The 19561-nt window shown below is 41.4% G+C and overlaps 1 protein-coding gene across 1 annotated transcript; it reads right to left on the bottom strand.

The window, feature by feature from the left end:
- Positions 1 to 11097: 11097 nt before the first annotated feature.
- Positions 11098 to 18470, bottom strand: SOD2 (superoxide dismutase 2). The gene is made up of 5 exons (XM_031552450.2): positions 18347 to 18470; positions 17638 to 17840; positions 14119 to 14235; positions 12649 to 12828; positions 11098 to 11350 (listed from the first exon to the last, which is right to left on the bottom strand). Exons 1-5 carry the CDS (start codon positions 18373 to 18375, stop codon positions 11205 to 11207), a joined length of 675 nt encoding a protein of 224 aa, XP_031408310.2. The 5' UTR covers positions 18376 to 18470; the 3' UTR covers positions 11098 to 11204.
- Between the last annotated feature and the right edge of the window lie 1091 nt (positions 18471 to 19561).

The raw sequence follows: 19561 nt of genomic DNA, 5'->3' as shown, positions 1-19561 counted from the left end.
TAGGACACCACTTCTCTTAATTTCCTTTCTCCAGAAAGGAGATTCTTTGCAGAGCTCATGGGATGCTGTGGTGGGTAAACGAGAGTATTAAGTGTCACTGGTGGGTGTTTTCACTCTCTGCACACAGTACTGGTGAAGGCATGACAAGGAGATTTGAGAGCACCAAGATTATTATCACAAAGGGATATTGGAGAACTAAAGCAGACTCATAGACTATCATCAAGAAAAATCTCACCCTTGGGTGGTGTCATGTCCATACAATCAGTGAGAGACCAAGTAGGATATGAGTTCTGGCAGCTCAGGTTAAAAAAAGACATGAAACTGGCTTGTGAAGACATTAATTAGTTGTTGGGTATTTTTTGTTATTTGTTTACAGAAAACCCCAACATTCACTACAAATAATTCAACTTCTTAGCAATATGAATCCTCTGTCCACATTAGTACCACAGTTTTTTTAGTTTTCTCATGAGAGTTTCCTATCCAAACTACTTAGTCTACTGGAAAAAAAAAAAAAAATATATATATATATATTTACATCAGCATGATTTAATTGGGGATTAGTTGTTTTGAGAACAGAGATCATGTCTGTTTGTGAGGAATTCATGTATCCTATGGGATTAAGTTGGCCTTGGAACATTCACTGGTTCCATTCACTTCAGCACAAAGGCTCAGAAGAGCCACAGGCATCACAGGATAATCTACAGGATCATGCAAATTAATAAGAAGGAGACAAGGATTGGATCAGAGCCCTAAACTTCTTATACAGGAGAAAGATAATGTATAAAGCTAATGAGGTGGAAATAGAGAAATAAATGGAAAATATCTGAAATTTAAATTTTGAAACACAAAGAGACACTGTGATCATCTATTTCATATGAATCCTTACATAAACTAAACCATGACATGATTGATTACATTCAAACACATGGTAATGATATGGCAGGTATCTTCAGAATATGAATACTTGTGTGCAACATAGCAATATTTTGCCAGCATCACCCATTCATCTTACAGGAATATGTTTATACAGCCTCTTCTAGACAGTGGATGTGAACTTTTGTCCATATGTGCAAAAATACTTCAGCTGTAGCCAATATATTAACTAGGTAATCTCGAAAAGATGAACTAGATCTCCTTATTAGAGAACACATAGAGAAGCTATTCAAGCTTCTTCTGAAACAACGTCCCTCACAGAGCAAAAACTACTTCAGATTTTTCTATGATCTCACATTACTACAGCAGTTTATGGCTGTGCCTTAGGGAAAGCAAGCAGACAGCATCATCTGTCCTACACAAAGCCAATTAATGGTCTCTGGGCCCTACTTGCAAAGATTCTTCTTTTAATATAAATTTCATCTCAGGCCAACGATTGAGGGAATGACCTTCTAGACACTACTGCAGACCCAGCAGTAATTGTTTAAGCAGAACATTTTTGCCAAATTAACTTTCTTAACACTAATTTGTTAAATTGCAATGGAAGAAGAGCTCACAGCCCATCTGCTCATAACTATTCTAATCCAGCATTATCAATCAGACATTCATAGATTGGCGTCATTTTGGATGGAGCCCCTAAGGTCTCTTTCAATTCCCACTTCAAATATACAAAACATTACTCAAGGTATCCGTGCTTTCTCTAACTACACATGAATCAGACATGATTTAGCAGGAATAGCAAATTTTTTCTGGTCTCTGCTGCTTGACTGATAAGGTCCAAGTAGATGAATGGGTAGTTTTGGGTAGACATTCATCATACTGACTTCTGTGAACAGCTTTAAATCTTCCATCATGAAGTTATTATATAAGATTAAAGATTCTTTGTACTCACACTGCAGGGGGCTGTGGTCAAGAGATATTCAGACAATGTCTTCAGTAATATGCTTTAACTTCCAATTAGCTCTGAAGTGACCAGGCAGTTGGACTCTGACCTTTGAAGGTCCTGTCCAACTGAATTATTGTACAGGTACAAAAGACAAAACAGAGGATCTCTCCTCTTTGTCTCTTCCAATCATTTCTCCATGAGAGGTTGAGACTGTGTTCACAGAATCACAAGGGTTGGAAGGGACCTCTGGGGATCTAGTCCAACACTCTGCTAAAGCAGGTTCCTAGAATAGATGGTACAGGAAAGCATCCAGGTGGGTTTTGAGTATATCCAGAGAAGGAGACTCCACAACCTCTCTGGGCAATGTCTTCCAGTGCTCTGTCACCCACAAAGCAAATTTTTTCCTTATGCGCAGATGGATTTTTCTGTGTTCTAGTTCGTGCCCTTTGCCCCTTGTCCTGTCACTGGGCACCATCAAAAAGAGCATGACCCTACCCACTTGACTCCTACCCACGAGGTATTTATAAGCATTGATAAAATCTCCTCTTAGTCTTCCCCACACTGAACAAACCCAGGTCTCTCAGCCTTTACTCGTAAGGGAGATGCTCCAGGCCCCTCATCATCTTAGTTGCCCTCCCCTGGACTCTCTTCAGAAGTTTCCTGTTTTTCTTCAACTAAGAAGCCCAGAACTGGACACAGTACATCTGATGTGGCCTCACAAGGGCAGAGTAGAGGGGGAGGATCACCTTCCTCAATCTGCTGGCCACACTTTTATTTAATGCACCTCACCATTGTCCTTGGCCACAAGGGCACACTGCTGGCTCATGGCCAACCTGTTGACCACTAGGACACCCAGATTCCTCTTTGTAGAGCTCCTTTCCTGCAGATCAGCCCCTAACCTCTACTGCTGCACGCAGTTGTTCCTTCCCAGGTGTAGGACACTTGTTCAACCTCATCAGGTTGCTCACTGCCCAACTCTCCAGTCAGTCCAGCTCTTGCTGAATTGCAGCACAGCCTTCCAGTGTGTCAGCCGCTCCTCTTAGCTTTGTATCACCAGCAATCTAGCTGAGGATGGAGTTCATTCCCTCATTCAGGTCATTGTGTTGCTTTTTTTCCCCCTGAAAATTATGCTAATTTTCAGCCTGCAGTCTCCATTTTAACTTGAAAAATGTTAACATAAAATACCAAGTTGTAACTTTCCAATAATTCTTTCATTTTGACCTGCAGTTTTCCATGAAGTTTCTTGTGTTTCTTCCTCTTTTTTTCCTCTTGTTTTTCATGTTTCTGATTCCTACTTGACACTATATTTAATTTTGCACTCAAGCAGCATAACCCAAACGTCACTGCCAGCTGCCACCACGATGGCCATGCTGACATGAGATGAACTAATTCATTGTAAATTATTTTGGGAAAGGAAAAAAATGAAAACCAGCAACATCGACTCTGCAGTCTAAATATCTGTAGACGATGAAGTCTAAATTTGATTCTGATGAAAATGACTAAATCAGAGTTCTTGTTTAGCTGCCATTAAGCATTCTATGACTGAGTTAAAAAATGTACTCCATTTCTGTTCCCCTTTCAAACCAACAGAAAAGAGTTTTATGGAGATGGAAAATGCCCTGGGCAAGACTTGAGGAAGCACATAACTTATTTACTGAATGTCGGATGTTGACTGATTCAAAATGTCTTGCCAATTCATCTGAAGACATCAAGCAGTTGGAGCCAGAAAAAGGACATGAGGCTAAATGGCGTGGAATGAGGAATGAGACCATGGCGTGGGCATGCAGCTTCCCCTAAGCAGTGAGTATACTGCTTGCAGTATTTTTATTTTTTTTTAAACCCATCACCTCATTTTAGGTGAGTAGCTCAGGCATGGGCTGGAGGGGGTCATATCTGTCTGACTGCTACCAAACATTCCCAAAATTTTGTCTGCAGGAACTCAGATTTCATCAACTCCAAAATGCTACCAGGAACAGCCAGGAAGAGCACTCTGGTGGCAGATGCACATTAGATCTGCTTAAGCACAAAAGAATTCATTGTTTTTCTTCTGCATTTTTAAGGAATGTCCTAACAGACTACCACCCAGACAGCAGAGGTGAAGCTACAGCACTCACCTTGAAGCTTTTTCAATGAATGGTGCTGTCATCCAGAAATAACTCAAGAGAAGGTAGAAGGTCTCATTTCACTGTAGGGGGAAGAAAACAACAACTCTTTTATTTCTCTGAAATCAGTTCAGTGGCTAACAGGAAAATTATCTGTTCATTACCAGAGTCCCATCTGGAAATTACTGTAGTGAAGGGTGGAGATCCTGCCTGACCTGACCTGTAATACACCCACTGGCCTTCATTTTTTGTGACTCATGAATGCACAGAACCAGTATTTCACCTCTGTGACCTGCCTGGGTAACCACAAAAGTGATTCCAGCCCAATCAATAGCTTTCTTAGCACAAGGCTTCAGTAACGAAGCAGTACAAGAACAATACACATATACTGCCACTCTGATTAATCTGGTAATGCTGGCATGTAAACAAGGTCCAATGGTAGATACCTTCTGTCCTGCCAATACATTGTCAGCTTTCCCTCTGCCACTGGGGGTGAGATCCTCTCCAGCTTGCTCCCACTTGCTCTTAGTGGGAAATCAAAGTATGAAAACCACACAAGCAAGGATTACACTGCCTCTTGAGTCTGGCAGGCAGATGTTGGATTGCAAGAGTAAGTTGCAATCAGCTGTTTTTCTGCCATTTTGTCTGTAAGCACCCAATAGTGGTTAACAGAACAACACAGACATATAAGCTTATGATGACATGTTTAGGCACATACACATTAGCCCCTTCAAATCTACAATCTTCAAAGATCCATAACTGGACAGCACAGCTAGGATTTTCAGATATCAGGTGCAGCTCAGCATCTGCAAGAAGTTCCAAGTGAGCAGCTGCCAGACGAGGACTTTCCTGCATCATTGCCTCCACACTGGGACCTTCCCAGAGATCCAACCTACAGCATCCTCCTGCAGCTGGCCCCAAACACGCTCCTGGGTGCAGCATTTGGGGTCAGATTCCCAGCTGGCAAAGGAAAGCTTTGCTATTTTGCCCATGCAAAACTTGCAGTGACCTCCATGTGATTTGGAGTAATAAACACAGTGGGAATTCCACGGCACTGTTGAGACATTCTAGCTGCTGATGCAAAGGGCTCAGGCAAAAGAAAGCTTTGATGGCACAGTCCTACATCCCAACATAAGATATGTCCTGGGATACTTCACTTGAGGCCACAGAGGCACAATTCCTTTTAGTGAAGCTGAAATCAGAACTCACTGGAGAAAAATCTGAGCAAGTCAGGCCCGGAATCAGAAGCAGCAGATGTTACTTTTCAAGGATCACATTCAAGACTGAAGCTCACCAGCTCACACCTGTATCCATCCCAATGCCTATGCCAGACAAACACATTTGGAACAACATTCCGTTCCAATTAATATCCTGTGCTTTCACCTATGAAAAGCATGGCTTGGCCTGTCACACACAGTGTGCACTGCACAGTTCTAACAGCTGCAGAGAATGCAAATGGAAAAGCAATGACTATCAACAGATGGACGACAACAACCACTTAAGTACTACAACTTATGCTTACGATAAAACAAAATCCAGGAACAACTCCAATTCCCAGCTAGATAACATAGAAAAAGCAGCAGTTTTGGCTTTAAACTGCTTTTAACTGACCTGGATCCCATGTAGACAAGGGAAGAACTCCCTCTGGAGCTTTTGACCTTCAGACAGGCTAATTCCAGTTTATTGTTCCTGTCTCATTTAGTTATGCAAACAGGCATCAAGCCCACACTTAGCTCTGGGAAATAATAGTCCTCCATCCTTCCCAAAAACCTAGGTGAAAGTTTTGGTTTTGTGATCTTTGTTCTTTTATAAGAAACATGAATAGATAGAAACTCATGAGCATTTCTTCCTTGAAAACATCAATACAAGTTATTGTAATCAAATCCAAGATCTTTTAAAATAGTCTGAAATCTTAAGTGAAGCTGGAGTAACCAAAACGGAAGAAGAGAGTACATCATTTCTGACAAACTTCAAGTTTGTCTCAGCAGCTTAGAAAATAAACTACAACATTCCAAGGACCCAAGTGTCAAGCTCTCCTCAGCCAGAGTGGCTTGTTAGTCAGGTCTGTGTGCATCTTTTATGGGAGGGAGAAGACAAAAATAGTTCCGTGATGCATCCTCTGAAAGCTTGCATTTCCCCTCCTCCCACATCTTCCTCAACAGTATTCTGCCTAAGGGATGAGAGTGGCTAGAAATAGCCAAGTGAAACATTTAGTCAAAATACAGGTATCAGATACAGTGGAGAGGAGAACTTTCCTAAATGCTACCTTGGTGAGTCCCAAAACTTTGTTTGAAGCAGCTCTGTTTGAAAGATCTTTGGACAAGTCTGAGGCTCAAAGCCTATGTCAGCTGTTGGGACAGACAGAAACATCAGACTTCTCTGGCAGCTGTAGGGCCTGGTGAGCTTCTGGATTCCTGGAAATACAGACAAGCTTTTTTATTCTCGCCAGTATTGGCCATAGCCAAATTTCAAAACTGCTGCAAATCGGGAGCCCTTTCTTTTAGCTACTTCAGGTCAGAATTTCTAGAGTCATACCAGAAATGGCAATATTACTATTCTTGCTAATGCCAAATTCTGTAATAGTATGAATTAGCTTTTCTCAGAATTGCAGGATTACCTTCAAATCCAGACTCTTACATTAACAGATGTTCTTTCTCTATACCTTCTGGTTTCCAGACCTCCAACACACTCGAGTTCCATGGTGGCAAAAAAAATCTCTATAATAACAGCACGAAAACTTTTACATTTCTCTCAAAAATGAACAAATAAAGGAAAAAATGTAATTACTGTAAAATATTGTCTTCCAATACTGACAGCACTGCAAAACTTATTGATAACAGTACCTGAATCACTATGCTACTCATTCCTAGATCAGAAGTTTTTATAATTACAGCCAGTGGCCTAAGGGACAAGTTCTCTGAGATGCACACACTATGAAGCAGCAGATGGGAATGAACACAGCTGCCAAGTACAAAAGCACTACAGAGCTTGCTCTGAAGGCAGTCCTAAAAACGGTACTTTAACTCAACCAGGGAAGAGTCCAATGAGTTTGACTTGGCTCCTCTCCAGAACAAAAAAGTTAGGAAAAAGATAAGGGAATTGTAGACCAACTGAAGACAGACCTGGACAGACCTTCTATCCATTGCAGCAAGTTCTCTGTGTTCCAGGGACTACCATCAATCCAGAGAGATGCTCAAAAACTCAGTGGGACAGGTCCACTTGAGTCCAGCTTCTGTAGTGCTGTAAGGATAAACTGGAAACTAGCTGCTCTGCAGGTCCCGGGGAAGACCTGGAGCAGGAGATTTGCTGATTTGCTGCTGTACTCATCTCTTCAGGTGAGAAGATCCAGTGAAAAATTGGAGTTTTGGCAGAGTAGCAACCACTCTGCAAGGCAGCACAACTGTAACTGTACAACCTCAGTGCCTCAGGTAGCCTGCTGAGTTCTTTGCAGACTTATCTTAATTACAACAATGCAAGAGACTTCACCCCCCTGCTGTTAAATCTGTGTTTGAAAGACTGCTCAAGATGTCACAGACAATGCACATCCCCACATAGACAAAGCTAGAGCATGATGAGGCAAACAGGTGGAAATCCTAGAAACATCTTTACTTTAACTAGTAGTACCTCTCCCTATGCCTGTCTCCAGTTACAGGAAGACCCATGTTTGCCTATATTTATTGTCTTCTCTACAGCAGCACTGTCTCCTTCCCACACACTACCTCCTCACAGCTTCAGTGACAAGAGTTGCCCCATTTACAAAGTGGAAGCAGCAGCCCAAGTAGTTCCCCTCCTGTGCCTCTTTATCTATCTGCTCCCTTGGAAACACTGCTGAGAAACCCTACTAATAAAGTAGGTACACACCGCCACCTAGCGGTGAGCGCACAGCTCTGGTTCTCAGCGACAGGGGCGGTTCCAACTCTGCAGCCGCACACACACACACCTACCAGGAACCTGCCTAGAAGCGTCACACTTTAAATCAATAGAGGTAATAACAGCTAGATGAAATTTAAGGGCATTATTTTTAATGGTTAAGCGGAAGGCACTTCAATAAAAAGGTACGTTATGCCTATTAGCAGTGTATTACCTGCTCAGCATTACACATGAGTGCAAACAGAAATCTTTTCCACTGTACAAACACATTGACCAAGTACTGCAAGGTACTGCAAGAGGACTGTTGAAACGTTAGCAGAAATACATAGCAGCACTTTAAATTTATTTTGCTATAATGTATTCCAGGTCAAATGTCCTAAGAAACACTTCTTCCAGATTTCACAGAAGACTGGAGTTAACACAGCTTGACCAAGCCCTTCCTTCACAAGACACACATAGCACCAGTCCTTTGTAATTGTTAAGTGGAAGAGGCACTGAATATTTTCATTGCTTCACTGCTCTTAGTGTATGCCTTCAACATTTACTCATTTTTCTCCATATTCCACAAACATTCCTGTTTGTATACAGCTTTTAACTTCCTATGATCAGACATCGGGACAGGCTCACCAGCTGACTGTGAGCAAAAGTCTGTTCTTAACCAGAAGCACAGCACAAACTGAGCCTTACCAGCATGTGTTGAGCTTCAGAGCTTGAGCAAGAGCTGGTCCTGCCTGAGGAGATCTCCATGGTTTGCATCCTTTTGGCCTGAAGGTAACGCAGGCTTCCTGCACAGCTTAAACATTCTCTCTTATATCATCAGCATTCAGGCACATCCATCTTTGCTCTTTAAGAGCACACAGGTACCAACCTGATAATACCTGCATTATGGCATTTATTAATGAACTGTTGCCTCAGCATTCACTTACTTATAGGGAAGATTCTCGGATCTCTTGGCTATGTGGTATTTCACCACATTATGTAGTCCCAATAGGAAAGAAAAAAAAACCCTGTTGTTTCCTTCAACTTTGGGTAGATTCCATGGTAAACACAACATGCCTTGTCCATACTTTGAAGGTACTTTCTCTGGAAAGTAAGAGATAAAAGATTCTCCTCTCATCAGAAGTCCCTGTTCTTCATCTAGAAAAATGCCACTGCTTCTCTCTCTATACCCCACTCAACCCAGCTTCTCTGCAGGACCTCAGTAAGCTGAAGACTAACAACCTAAGTATAGTTTTTACTAATCCAAATGCCAACCCAACAGCAGAAAAAAAGCAAAAAAAAAAAAAAAAAAAAAAAAAAAAAAAAAGCAAAAAAAAACCCAAAACACAAATGTTGGTATATAAAATGTCAGTTTTATATACCAACACATTCAGCAATAAATCTGCTTAAATTAAGCTTTACATCTACAGGTAGCTACTGATTTATACCTAGGGCTACACAGACTCTACAAGCTATACTGTTTCTTTCTTCCCCAAGAAGCTGTCAGCAATATTAGGCATTTCTGTAACTAATATTAAATTCTTAAAATGGATTTGCCTCAGTAGTAATCTATCAGGAAAATCATAGGACAGATGACAATTTGAATTACATTAAGCATTCTGAAGTACATAGAAGAAAGACAGCAGCTCCAAACACTAAGTAAGGAATAAACTCTTTATCCCAGTAAATAATTAAAGCAAATATTTAGATTCGTTTCATAAAAGCGACTCCTAAAAGTGTGATTTTTTTCTGCATGGAGGTTTCCACCAGAGGACAAGTGTGATGCTAGACTTTACTCATGGAGACCATGGCTTCCTAAGTAGAACAGTGATTCATAATTCATGATAAAGACTTCCACAACAGCTCTCCAGAATTATAGTGGAACTTGAACAGTAAAAGCATGGACCCTTCAACAGTCTGTCTTTTTTGTTTGTTTTGTTGGGATTTTTGGTTTTGCTTTTTCTTTTTTTTTTTAATCTAAGTCAAAGCTGCCAGACTGATTACCAGTAGAGGTACTTTATCACTGCTCACTATCAGAAGAAAGCAAAGACATGAAAGCTATGACAAATATATGTTTTAAACAATATATAAGGCAATCCAGACTTAAGCAGCTCAAGATCACACAGTAGAACACAAAACTCTCAAACATTTTAAATGCAAAATATGCCACCTTGTGCAACACACTTTAATTTACAATGAACATTCAGAGTTTTGGTTAGAGACTAAAGATTGTTCTTATGGTGGTAGCAGTTTCTCTCCTTGCATCAGCTGATTAAATGCATTCCTATTTTCATTTACATCTCCACCTTTAATCTTACGTGATACTTCAAAACAGGAGCCTACCAGTCTGGTAATGCAAACATATTCCCTGTTTTTCTGATAATCCACCCTCAATTTAAGGGAGCATTCTGGAAATGCTCAAAGAAAATTTATGCACAAGCTACTAGATATGTTCAGTAGCATTCCATCTGAACTACCTGCAACAGAATTAACAAAGCAATCCAAACGCACCAACCTCCCCGTGTATTTCTGATGACCTTTTCAGAATGCTTCTGTAATACCAGACAGTACTTCATTCCTGCCTCAAGTGTTAAGTTTAACCTGTAAATACTGCTTCAGGACCACTGCTGCAGAAAGACAGCATACACTTGCAGATGCATGCAATCAGTCTCTAGAGCTAAAAGTAGTTTCAGGATCTATTCAAACAACTAACATGAAACAGGTACCACATGCTGTTATTCAGTTCCTATAGAAACAATTTAGTCTGATCAGTACTATAACCTCTTGCCCAAGACAACATCTCAAAAGCTAATATACTGCTACACCACATGAAGATCTCATACAAGAGACCCAGGAAAGGGTAGGGATGACTGAAGATTGTCAAGTCAGGCAAGCACCAGAGTGTCTATTTTCTGCTTCTTATCTTCTTGGTTTCTAAGAAAGCTCCATTGCCTGTGAAACAGCAAATTGCAAAACCACATATCTTCCCCAGCACTGTTCAAATCTAGTAACCAGACCAGCTGCTACCAAAGACGAGTCTGTTAGATGGTTACATAAGATTCTTCTTTTGAGTTTTATTTGTTCATAGTAACACAAAGTGTGCGTTTCCACTTAGGTATTTAAGTGCAACAAAGAAATCCATTATCTCATTAAGCTTCAACAAAGTGAACTATGTTTCTATATGCAATGGAACAGATTACCTAAAGTGTCTTCTTCCCTTTGTTGCACAAGAGTTTAAAGCTTCAAAAACCTAAGCAAACACTTTCCATAGGATTAGACAAGCAGACATGTTGCTTGATTATGAAATGCTTTTGCGGGGTGAGCTAGGTGTTTTCTGTATTATAGCAATTCATTTGTATGCCACAGAAACTATTACAAGAGTGAAACCAAAGTAGAAGTGGTGCCATTTTAGTAGTCTGTGCAAGAATTCCACTCTATTTTTTGCAAGATGCATATCTTGAAGATACATTCTCCCAGTTGATCACATTCCAGATAGCTTTCAAATAATCAGGTCGAACATTTTTATACTGAAGATAATAGGCATGTTCCCATACATCGATTCCCAGCAATGGAATGAGACCTGTAAAAAAGGAGGATAACAGTTTTTTAAGCCTGTGAAGAAATGCTTCACTGCAAAGTCTTATTTTGTAATTACCAAATTCTTCAACTGTAGAAACAGAGAGCTCTCCAGCACACAGGTGCTCACTACATTTTACAGACCTATCTGCTCTCCACACACACTGTATAAACTAAATTATTAGAATACACACCTATGAATACCCTAGAATTTCATTGAAGGCACAACTGAAAGCAGTTGAAGACATTTTTGAAAAGTCTGCATCTTCCACACACACAGTAATACGAGTATTTTCCTGGACCAAGACACCACAAAGAAGTCCTTTGACATGAGTATTTGCTTCCAATATTTTAATTGTAAGTTACTGTTTCACTGCTTTCCTTGCTTTTGTGCTAAAACATCTTTCTAGTTGAATTTTTAGTAGGGAGTTTTCAATGTGTGGGAGAGGGTGAAATTTACTCATTATACTCTATGTCTCAACACTAAAACTGTTCTTTTTTACCTTTTTCCCCACTGATAAGCAGGGCACAGACCACTGCAGAAGTTCAAAGTAAACATGGAAAACACATGATAGTCCCTATCATTCTCTATGAATTTCACAGAACATGTTTTAAAGACATCTGTGACTGGATTTGGACAACAGCCATCAGAGCAGGATTCTCACTGGGGATTAGCTCTTTCCTCTGTGGAGCATGTCCAAGCTGTCTTCATCACTGCTATGTCTCTCTAAGCAAACAAACATTCCTTCAGAAGTGATCTCAGCTGCTTGTCTAGCCCTAAGTGTTGTCCTCATCCAACCCTTATTTAATTGACATTCATTACTATCTATCAATAGTAGAAAAGCACGTTCTAAGTGCTTAGCCTGTTTCATAACAAGAAATATTATACACATCTTCCCCTTTCCTGGTGTCTGCCCTACATCATCAGGTCTGTAAATATATCCTCACAAGAGAAAATAACCTAAAGCTAAGACACTTATCTTCCCAATGCTCTGACAGGCAAGCTACTGCTGCTACTCAGAAACAGTCCAGAGAAGCCTAACCTAAATTTAATGCCCAATGCTCTTTCACAGTATGCCCCATCTATTTCCCTTTTGATTAGACAATCTGCATGCAAAACCTATTACTCTCCACAGAATTTCTAAGTCCTGCATTACAAAAGCTGTTTTAAAAACTGCAACTGTTTTTTTTTGCTTCTGCTGGAAGCGACAGTCAATTTTTAAGATGCTTCCTCATATTCTCACATCTCATAATTTGCCTCTGAAATCTGAAAAAAGTGGAAGAGGAAGAAAGAAACCTGACCTGTTGTTCCTTGCAAAGGATCTTGATTTGCACAAGCTGCTATCTGTAGACGTCCCTGCTCCTTATTATAGCCAAGCCACCCCCAGCCTGATCCTTGAACACCAACTGATACAGCTGTTAGTTTCTCCTTGAAGTTTGCGAAGGAACCAAAGTCACGTTTGATGGCTTCCATCAATTCTCCTTGAAAAAAAAAAAAAAAAAAAAAAAAGCACAGAAACATTACTGAATATCAGGTATTTAACGTATCTCAATTCCCAGATATCAGCTGGAAATAGAAGAGAGATGCGGATGCATTTGGGCTCTGAGGGAACTGTCTAGACAGAACAGATGCATCATTAACAATTCTGTCCCAACCTGCTCCAGATAGCAGTCAAGAAACAAATTAGAACAGTAGTCAAACAGGCTGTTATCAAAGACAGTCATGGTGCTATCAATAGAACATACAGTGCAATGCTGGAAAATTCTACATTCTTCATTCCTTCTGCCCTCAGATCTAAAAATTTCTTGGTGATAGCTGAAAGTGCATCTTCAGACAGGTTTCATCAGGCTTCCTACAGAAGACTTGAACCATCCAACTGAAACTGAAAGATGACATTTTAAGCTTACCACCTTTCACAGTAACTTCACAGACAAAGATAAGGCTTTAACACATCTTTTCAGGTTGGATATTAGGAAAAATTTCTTCCCTGAAAGAGTGGTCAAGCATGGAACAAGCAGCCCAGGGAAGTGGTGGAGTCACCTTCCCTGGAGGTGACCAAGAAACGTAGCGATATGGTACAGTACTGAGGGACATGGTTTAATAGGCACGTAGTGATGGGCTAATGGTTGGACTAGATCGTCTCAGTGGCCTTTTTCAACCTTAATGATTCTCTGATTCTATGATCTTCCCCAAGAATGCCATCTGAAACACCTCAATTTAAAACCCTCACATTTATCACAGCAGCTTTTGTGAGATCTGTATTATAGGACCACTGCTTTTAATTGCAGATCACTTGTAGATTACATTTCTCTATCCTCCCAAATGGGATTTCATCCTTTAGGTTTTAACTGCTAAGCTATCCCTAACTGAAAATGGAGCATATGTTCAGTCACTAGGCTGGGTAGCCTGCAGCACATTTCCTTCCTTTCTGCGAATTGAGTAAGTGAATGCAATCTCAGTCAGCACAGTTATGGATAAGTGTTTTATCTTATGAAGATGAAAAGGACAATATACAGCAATAGTCAAGTACTTTGCAACCTATAGACAATCATCTTTAAAAATATAATTAGCACAGTTATCTTTTCATATTTTTCACTTGCATGAAGAAGACCGTGAATTCCTCAGAACTATGGCAGCTGTCATATGGAAAGGCAAATAATCTCAGAAAAATAAAGAAAATAAAGACTTAAACTCTTCTAAAGAGAGAAAAAATCATCAGTTCTGCTGGTCAATTAAGACTGACTCAATGAACACTCACAACGAGCACTAACCTTTAGGCTCTCCTCCTCCACTGGGAGAAAGATTTGTCCAGAAGATGGTATGATTGATATGACCCCCACCATTGAATTTCAGTGCAGGCTGAAGCGACACCTGAGCTGTAACATCACCTGAGGATGCAGAACATAAATAAATAGATAAATAATAACACCACCACTATAGCAGTCATTAAGTTGTCACTAGGCCTCCACCAATACCCCAAATCTTTCAAGTCTTACTAGCCTGTAATATGCCTATGGAAAAGACAGGTTTTGTGACTGTTATTCACATTTTAGATAGTCGCTGACAAACTGCATTAGAGATTTATCTTTGGCCTTTTCTTGCTCTGTAACTGCATGTGATGTGCCAATACTCCACTTATCAGGCAATTCATGTTACATCTACAGCAGCAAAGTATCTACTGCCATTCCACAGCTAAACAAAACAAACAGCAGTACCAGAATGAAATAAGGATCTAGCACTAGAAAATTGTTCAGTATTATTATTACTAGACAAGAACACTGTTTATGCCTGAGTTGCTGATTTTCAAACTAAGAATTTTTAAATTCCTTAAACACCTTAAAGACGGTAAACAGAGCGTGCTCCAGAAACAGTTGACAAGCACAACAAGAAAATATACAAACAAGATGTTCTTATCTTTACGTTTTTTCATTTACTTTGGGGAGGAAAATTGTTTTGTTTGGTTGGGTGAGGTTTTTTTTTGGAGAGTGATACTTGCAGGAAGAGATAATGACCCAAATTGTTTTACTCAACATAACAGAACTCTGCACCTAAATACCACTGTTTAATATTGGTGAACTCCCCATAATTTCTCAGTCCAGGCAGGCCTTAACTTCAAGAGAAAATCAAGGTTCATCAAGAAACATCCATAGCATATCTGAATAGCTTACACACAATCCCAACCCTTGCTTACAGCCTGCATACAACCTAACCTTCATACCACTCAAAATCAGAGGGCTCTGAATCTCAATCAAAACATGTCATATTCCTTAAAGAACTCACTTGTGCCCTACGTGTCTGACAGGTGTTACACCACCTTGACACAAGTATTTTGAATGTTATTTTTGTTTTCAAAGAATTGGAACACTGCAATTGTTTGAGGCTTTTTCCAATAGATTCTCAAATATGGAACCAGTGCAGGCAGCTGCTCCCCCCACTCTTTCAGGAACGAGTGCAGGTAATCTTCCTATAGGAAGGAATGAGCCATCTCAGCACAGACATGAAGCAGTAGCACACCTGTTAATAAAGCTTTTTTTGTTTTGTTTTTGTTTATAGAATTGCAAGTTCTCAGCATTTCCTCATATCCTTAAGAAACCACAATGGTCTTTGCAAGTCTCACAGAAATAAAATATCTGGAAGAAGCTGTTGAGTTCCACTACAACTCACAAGACTCCCAATATACAGATATACAGAATTCAATTCTTTGTTAAAATAAATCACAGTGGTGCTCAATCACATAACCCTTGGCTCTCTTTTTGCTGGAAACAATCACCCTCATTGTTAAGAGTTTCCTTGAGACAAAAAAACTTCCTGTTTTCTGTAATCTTTTCTTAAGAATATTTCTGTTTCAGCAAAAATTCATTTTCAGGTGCAAGACAGTTTAACTTCTATCATTCAGAAAAATATCTGTAAGTTAAAAACCAGTCAGTAACTAATATCTAGTTGCTGTATTTCCAGTCATAATCATACTCAGTGCAACAAAACCTACAGGAACAGGACTGGAACAAAGCATGCAGTGCAGCTAATACTGACACTACTTGCTGCATTTAGGTATCAAGTTGAGGATAAGACATATCTCTCACGTCCAGTTCAACAGATTCAGGGAAAGCTTCCTGAAGATTTTTACATGCCTTTAAGACTAAACTCATCCACATCATCCTACAGGCCAGGAATCCAAAAATAACCCAGGACACTGGGAACGTCTTCATTAGTGTTTATCCCACCATGCTGTAGGGACCTACTCCCCAAGACCACTATGAGGTAGAGATGGCATTTGATCACTGTCTTAAAGCACAGTATTTGCGGTGCTGTCAAGTCAGTCCTGCTGAACTTGGCACTGGAAAAGAGGATGAAGAAAGGTAACTTGTCCTTGAGATACCACAAAGTATCCTCGGATCTATTTGTATGTAGAGCCCCTGGCCTTTGCTCCAGCTTACCACACTCCTTAACACAGTCACGCTGGACAGGTTCAGCTCAGAAGTGGTGCTCAAGAGACCTGTAAGCTCAGTTTCTCAGTCGACTGAATGATTCCTTTCCATTCTAAGAGCACAGTAAAGCACCACAGCTCAACTGTCAGAAAAGTACAGAAAAATTCTGGTATGCATAAGTCTTCAATGAAAATAAGTTTTGTGACTATAGCCTTCAACTGGCAGCATACAGAACATGTTGATGAAGAAGTAATCAGAACCAGCTTATGCTGGAAGTTTTCTAGAACAAAGTTATTAGTTGCTGAGGAGGACCTTATCACAGACGAGCAGATTCATTTTCAGAAGAACTGGTAACAGCAGGAGACAACGGACTCAAGTCAAAACAGCTTCTGAGTTGAGCAGATACTGACAGGTTAAGAAAACGTTGAAGATAATCTGAAAATTACTTACTATTGCTGAAAAGTCAGTTTCAAGGTTCTATTATCCAGAGGAGATATTAAACAGTCATGAGATCTGCTGTACAACCAAACTGTTGTGCAGTAGTTGCACAACTGAGTCAGGCTCAGTTTTTAAGTGTGGGAAGAGAATGACAATACTGACAAAAAGAGGTAGCAGTTCAGACTTTACCCTTTCCTAAAGCCTAGCCTTAGTCTTTCTAATGAGGATCAAATACTACGTGTTCTATACGAGGATATCACCTAATAAGCCAACCCAAGACACACGCGAAAATGCCGCAAGCAAATATTTACCTGCTTTGATGTGTGTGACCAATCACCAATGCGCTGCAGAATAATACCAGCGAAACCCTTATAAAATATTAAGTTCTACCTCCAGACACGCTACTAACAAGAGCAAGCAGTGAGAGCCTATCAAAGGATAAGGGTTTTTCGTTTTTCTTTTAAACACCTCTAAGGGTCCAAAAAATGCAATGTTTCTGCTAGGCAGAGAAATTCTGCCTCCACTGGGGGCTGAATCCGTAGTCATTACACAGCAGTAATGACATCTGCAGCAGTTACGCTGCTTTCCTATACTTTAGTTTCCTTTCTCATTAATTAACCTCTGGAATACAGCTTTCCTGACTCCACCACTAGCAGGACAAAGCAACAGCCAATCTTGTTTGCTTGAATCTTCATCAAGCCTCATTCATTCATTAATTCAGACTGCACAAGTTATTATTATTAGGCTTACGAGGCCACCTGAAAATCTTAAAGCTTTCACAGGTAATCAACATTCTTTATTCAAGCACATCACTGGTATTTCTCAGGGGCAACTTCCTACTGACTCTGCCTTTGGTCCCAGTCACTAGCGCAAATCCTCAACAGCTCACACTGTCTCTCCTCACCTGCTGACGATGGCCATACGCACCTTTTGCTAGCGCCTCTTTGTATTTCTCCTCCGTAACGTTCAGGTTGTTCACGTAGGTGGCGTGGTGTTTGCTGTGGTGCAGCTGCATGATCTCTGCACTGATGTGGGGCTCCAGCGCGCCATAGTCGTAGGGCAGGTCAGGAAGAGTGTGCTTCTGCCTTGCGACAGAGCACCCTAACGGTGCTACCAGCGCAGCCCTGCTTCTAGATGAGAAACGAGAAAAGGAAGCAGCGGTCTCATGCAGCACTTGTGCTTTACCACTTCAGCAGAGTGAAACGCTGGCCTGCTACGGCCAGCTGCCCACGTGAAGGTCACTGATACAGGTGCTTCTCGATATAGAGCTGCCACCTCCTAACCCACGTTCTGGCGTCGTAACGACAGGAAGCTCTCTGAGCTAGGAGGAAGGTCAGCCCCGAGGGCCATTGCACCGGTGACCTTGATACGAAAAAGGGTCGAAATCCTACAGCCCTAAAGAGGCCGATCCCGGCCGCTCTGCCCGACTCGGCTGCACCTCGCGGGGCCATCGCTGGCACCGCCACCCCCTCTTCCCGAAATGGAGGAAACAACAGGGGGTGCCCCCTCCTCCGCCCCGTCCCGCGGCCCGGACGTGGAAGCCCAGGGCCTGGCCGCTCCTCACGCTGCAGGGCTGCGGCGAGCACGGTGCCCCCACCTCTCTTCCCTCCCAGCGGCGGCGCGGCGCGACTCTCACCTGCCCGCCGAGGCCAGGCGGCACAACATGGCGGCCAGCTCTCTGCGGGCACTGCACCGACGGCACACCGCGCCTGCGCCCGCACTGCTGGGGCGGGGTCTGCCGGCGGGACGAGGAGGGGCGGGCGTCTGAGAGGGGAGGGATAGCGGTGCTTTCGGGTGTTTGAGTCACTGATCGGTATTTGTGTTTTAAAAGACGTGCGCCGTTAGTGCCCTGTACTAGAGTAGAAGGTGAACCCACTGTCTCACTTACCAGACCAGTGGTACAACAGAGCAGTGAACATCAGCTCACCGATAGAGCCAGGGCTAACGGGGTTCCCGAGCCAACGGTCCTAGTGGTAGCCATGACCTTGGGAATATAAATAAGTCAACAGGTAGCACAAAGACTAACTGGATAGGAAAAGGAGGTACACCGCTTGTGAGGATCAGTTGCAGTGCATTAAGACTTTGAAATAATACATGAAAAAAAAGTTTTATACAGCATGCTTAATCCAATCTACAGAAGAAAAAGTTGCTTAGAGCAGCCGCTAGATGTTCCAGAGGTTAAAATCAAGCTGAAATAGGAAAGAAAGGTCATTTTTCTAAGCAACCCTAGTGAGAGCACAATGCTCCCAGTGATTGCTCTAGAACAGGGAGAAAAAAGGTCCACAAGGTAAGCAGAGAGCAAGGTAAAACTCTCTAAAAAAGAAGCTGGCACGTTGCTGTGTGCAGGTCTTACTTGTGCACGAGCAGTGCTGCCAGAAGCAGGCAGCTCAGCCCTGAGAACCTGCTGGAGCAAGGCTTGGCAGCGGGCCTGATAGCAGGCCCACCAAATGCACCACAGCAGTTCCCTTTGACCTCAGGAGTCTATATTTTTCCCATTGATAATCATATTTTGTATGAGCCGTAAGCTGCAAGAATTTGTCGAATTTGACACATGCAGAATGGGGATGTTCTTAGGGCTTCATAATACAGTAGTGGTGGGCTACAGAAAGAACTGTTAAACAGACATGTCCTCTTCCGTTTTTTATTATTACAGACATATCAAACATAGCCATTCCTTGACTTTAAATGCAATGATCTGTGGAGCAAGTACGTAGAATGCTTCACATTTCAACATTTTCAGTGTATCATAGTGTGAAGCAACAAGTCAGTTTCTTAGATGGACATTTCTAAACAAAAAGTGAATACAGAGGTCTTTTGACTTCATCTGTCACTTCATCCTGTTACACCTGGG

The sequence above is a fragment of the Meleagris gallopavo genome, chromosome 2 (genome assembly GCF_905368555.1).
Source record: "Meleagris gallopavo chromosome 2, MGAL_WU_HG_1.1, whole genome shotgun sequence".
Classification (NCBI taxonomy): Eukaryota; Metazoa; Chordata; class Aves; order Galliformes; family Phasianidae; genus Meleagris; species Meleagris gallopavo.
Note: the sequence above shows the minus strand (reverse complement) of the source record. Positions and strands in the feature narration are given on the sequence as shown.

Coding starts and splice junctions, on each gene's coding strand:
- SOD2 (XM_031552450.2), bottom strand. CDS start 18,375: ATGTTGTGCCGCCTGGCCTCGGCGGGCAG. Junction 14,236..17,637: donor CAAAGAGGCGCTAGCAAAAG/GTGCGTATGGCC, acceptor CTGCATCCTCAG/GTGATGTTACAGCTCAGGTG. Junction 12,829..14,118: donor TGGAGGAGGAGAGCCTAAAG/GTTAGTGCTCGT, acceptor TTTTTTTTCAAG/GAGAATTGATGGAAGCCATC.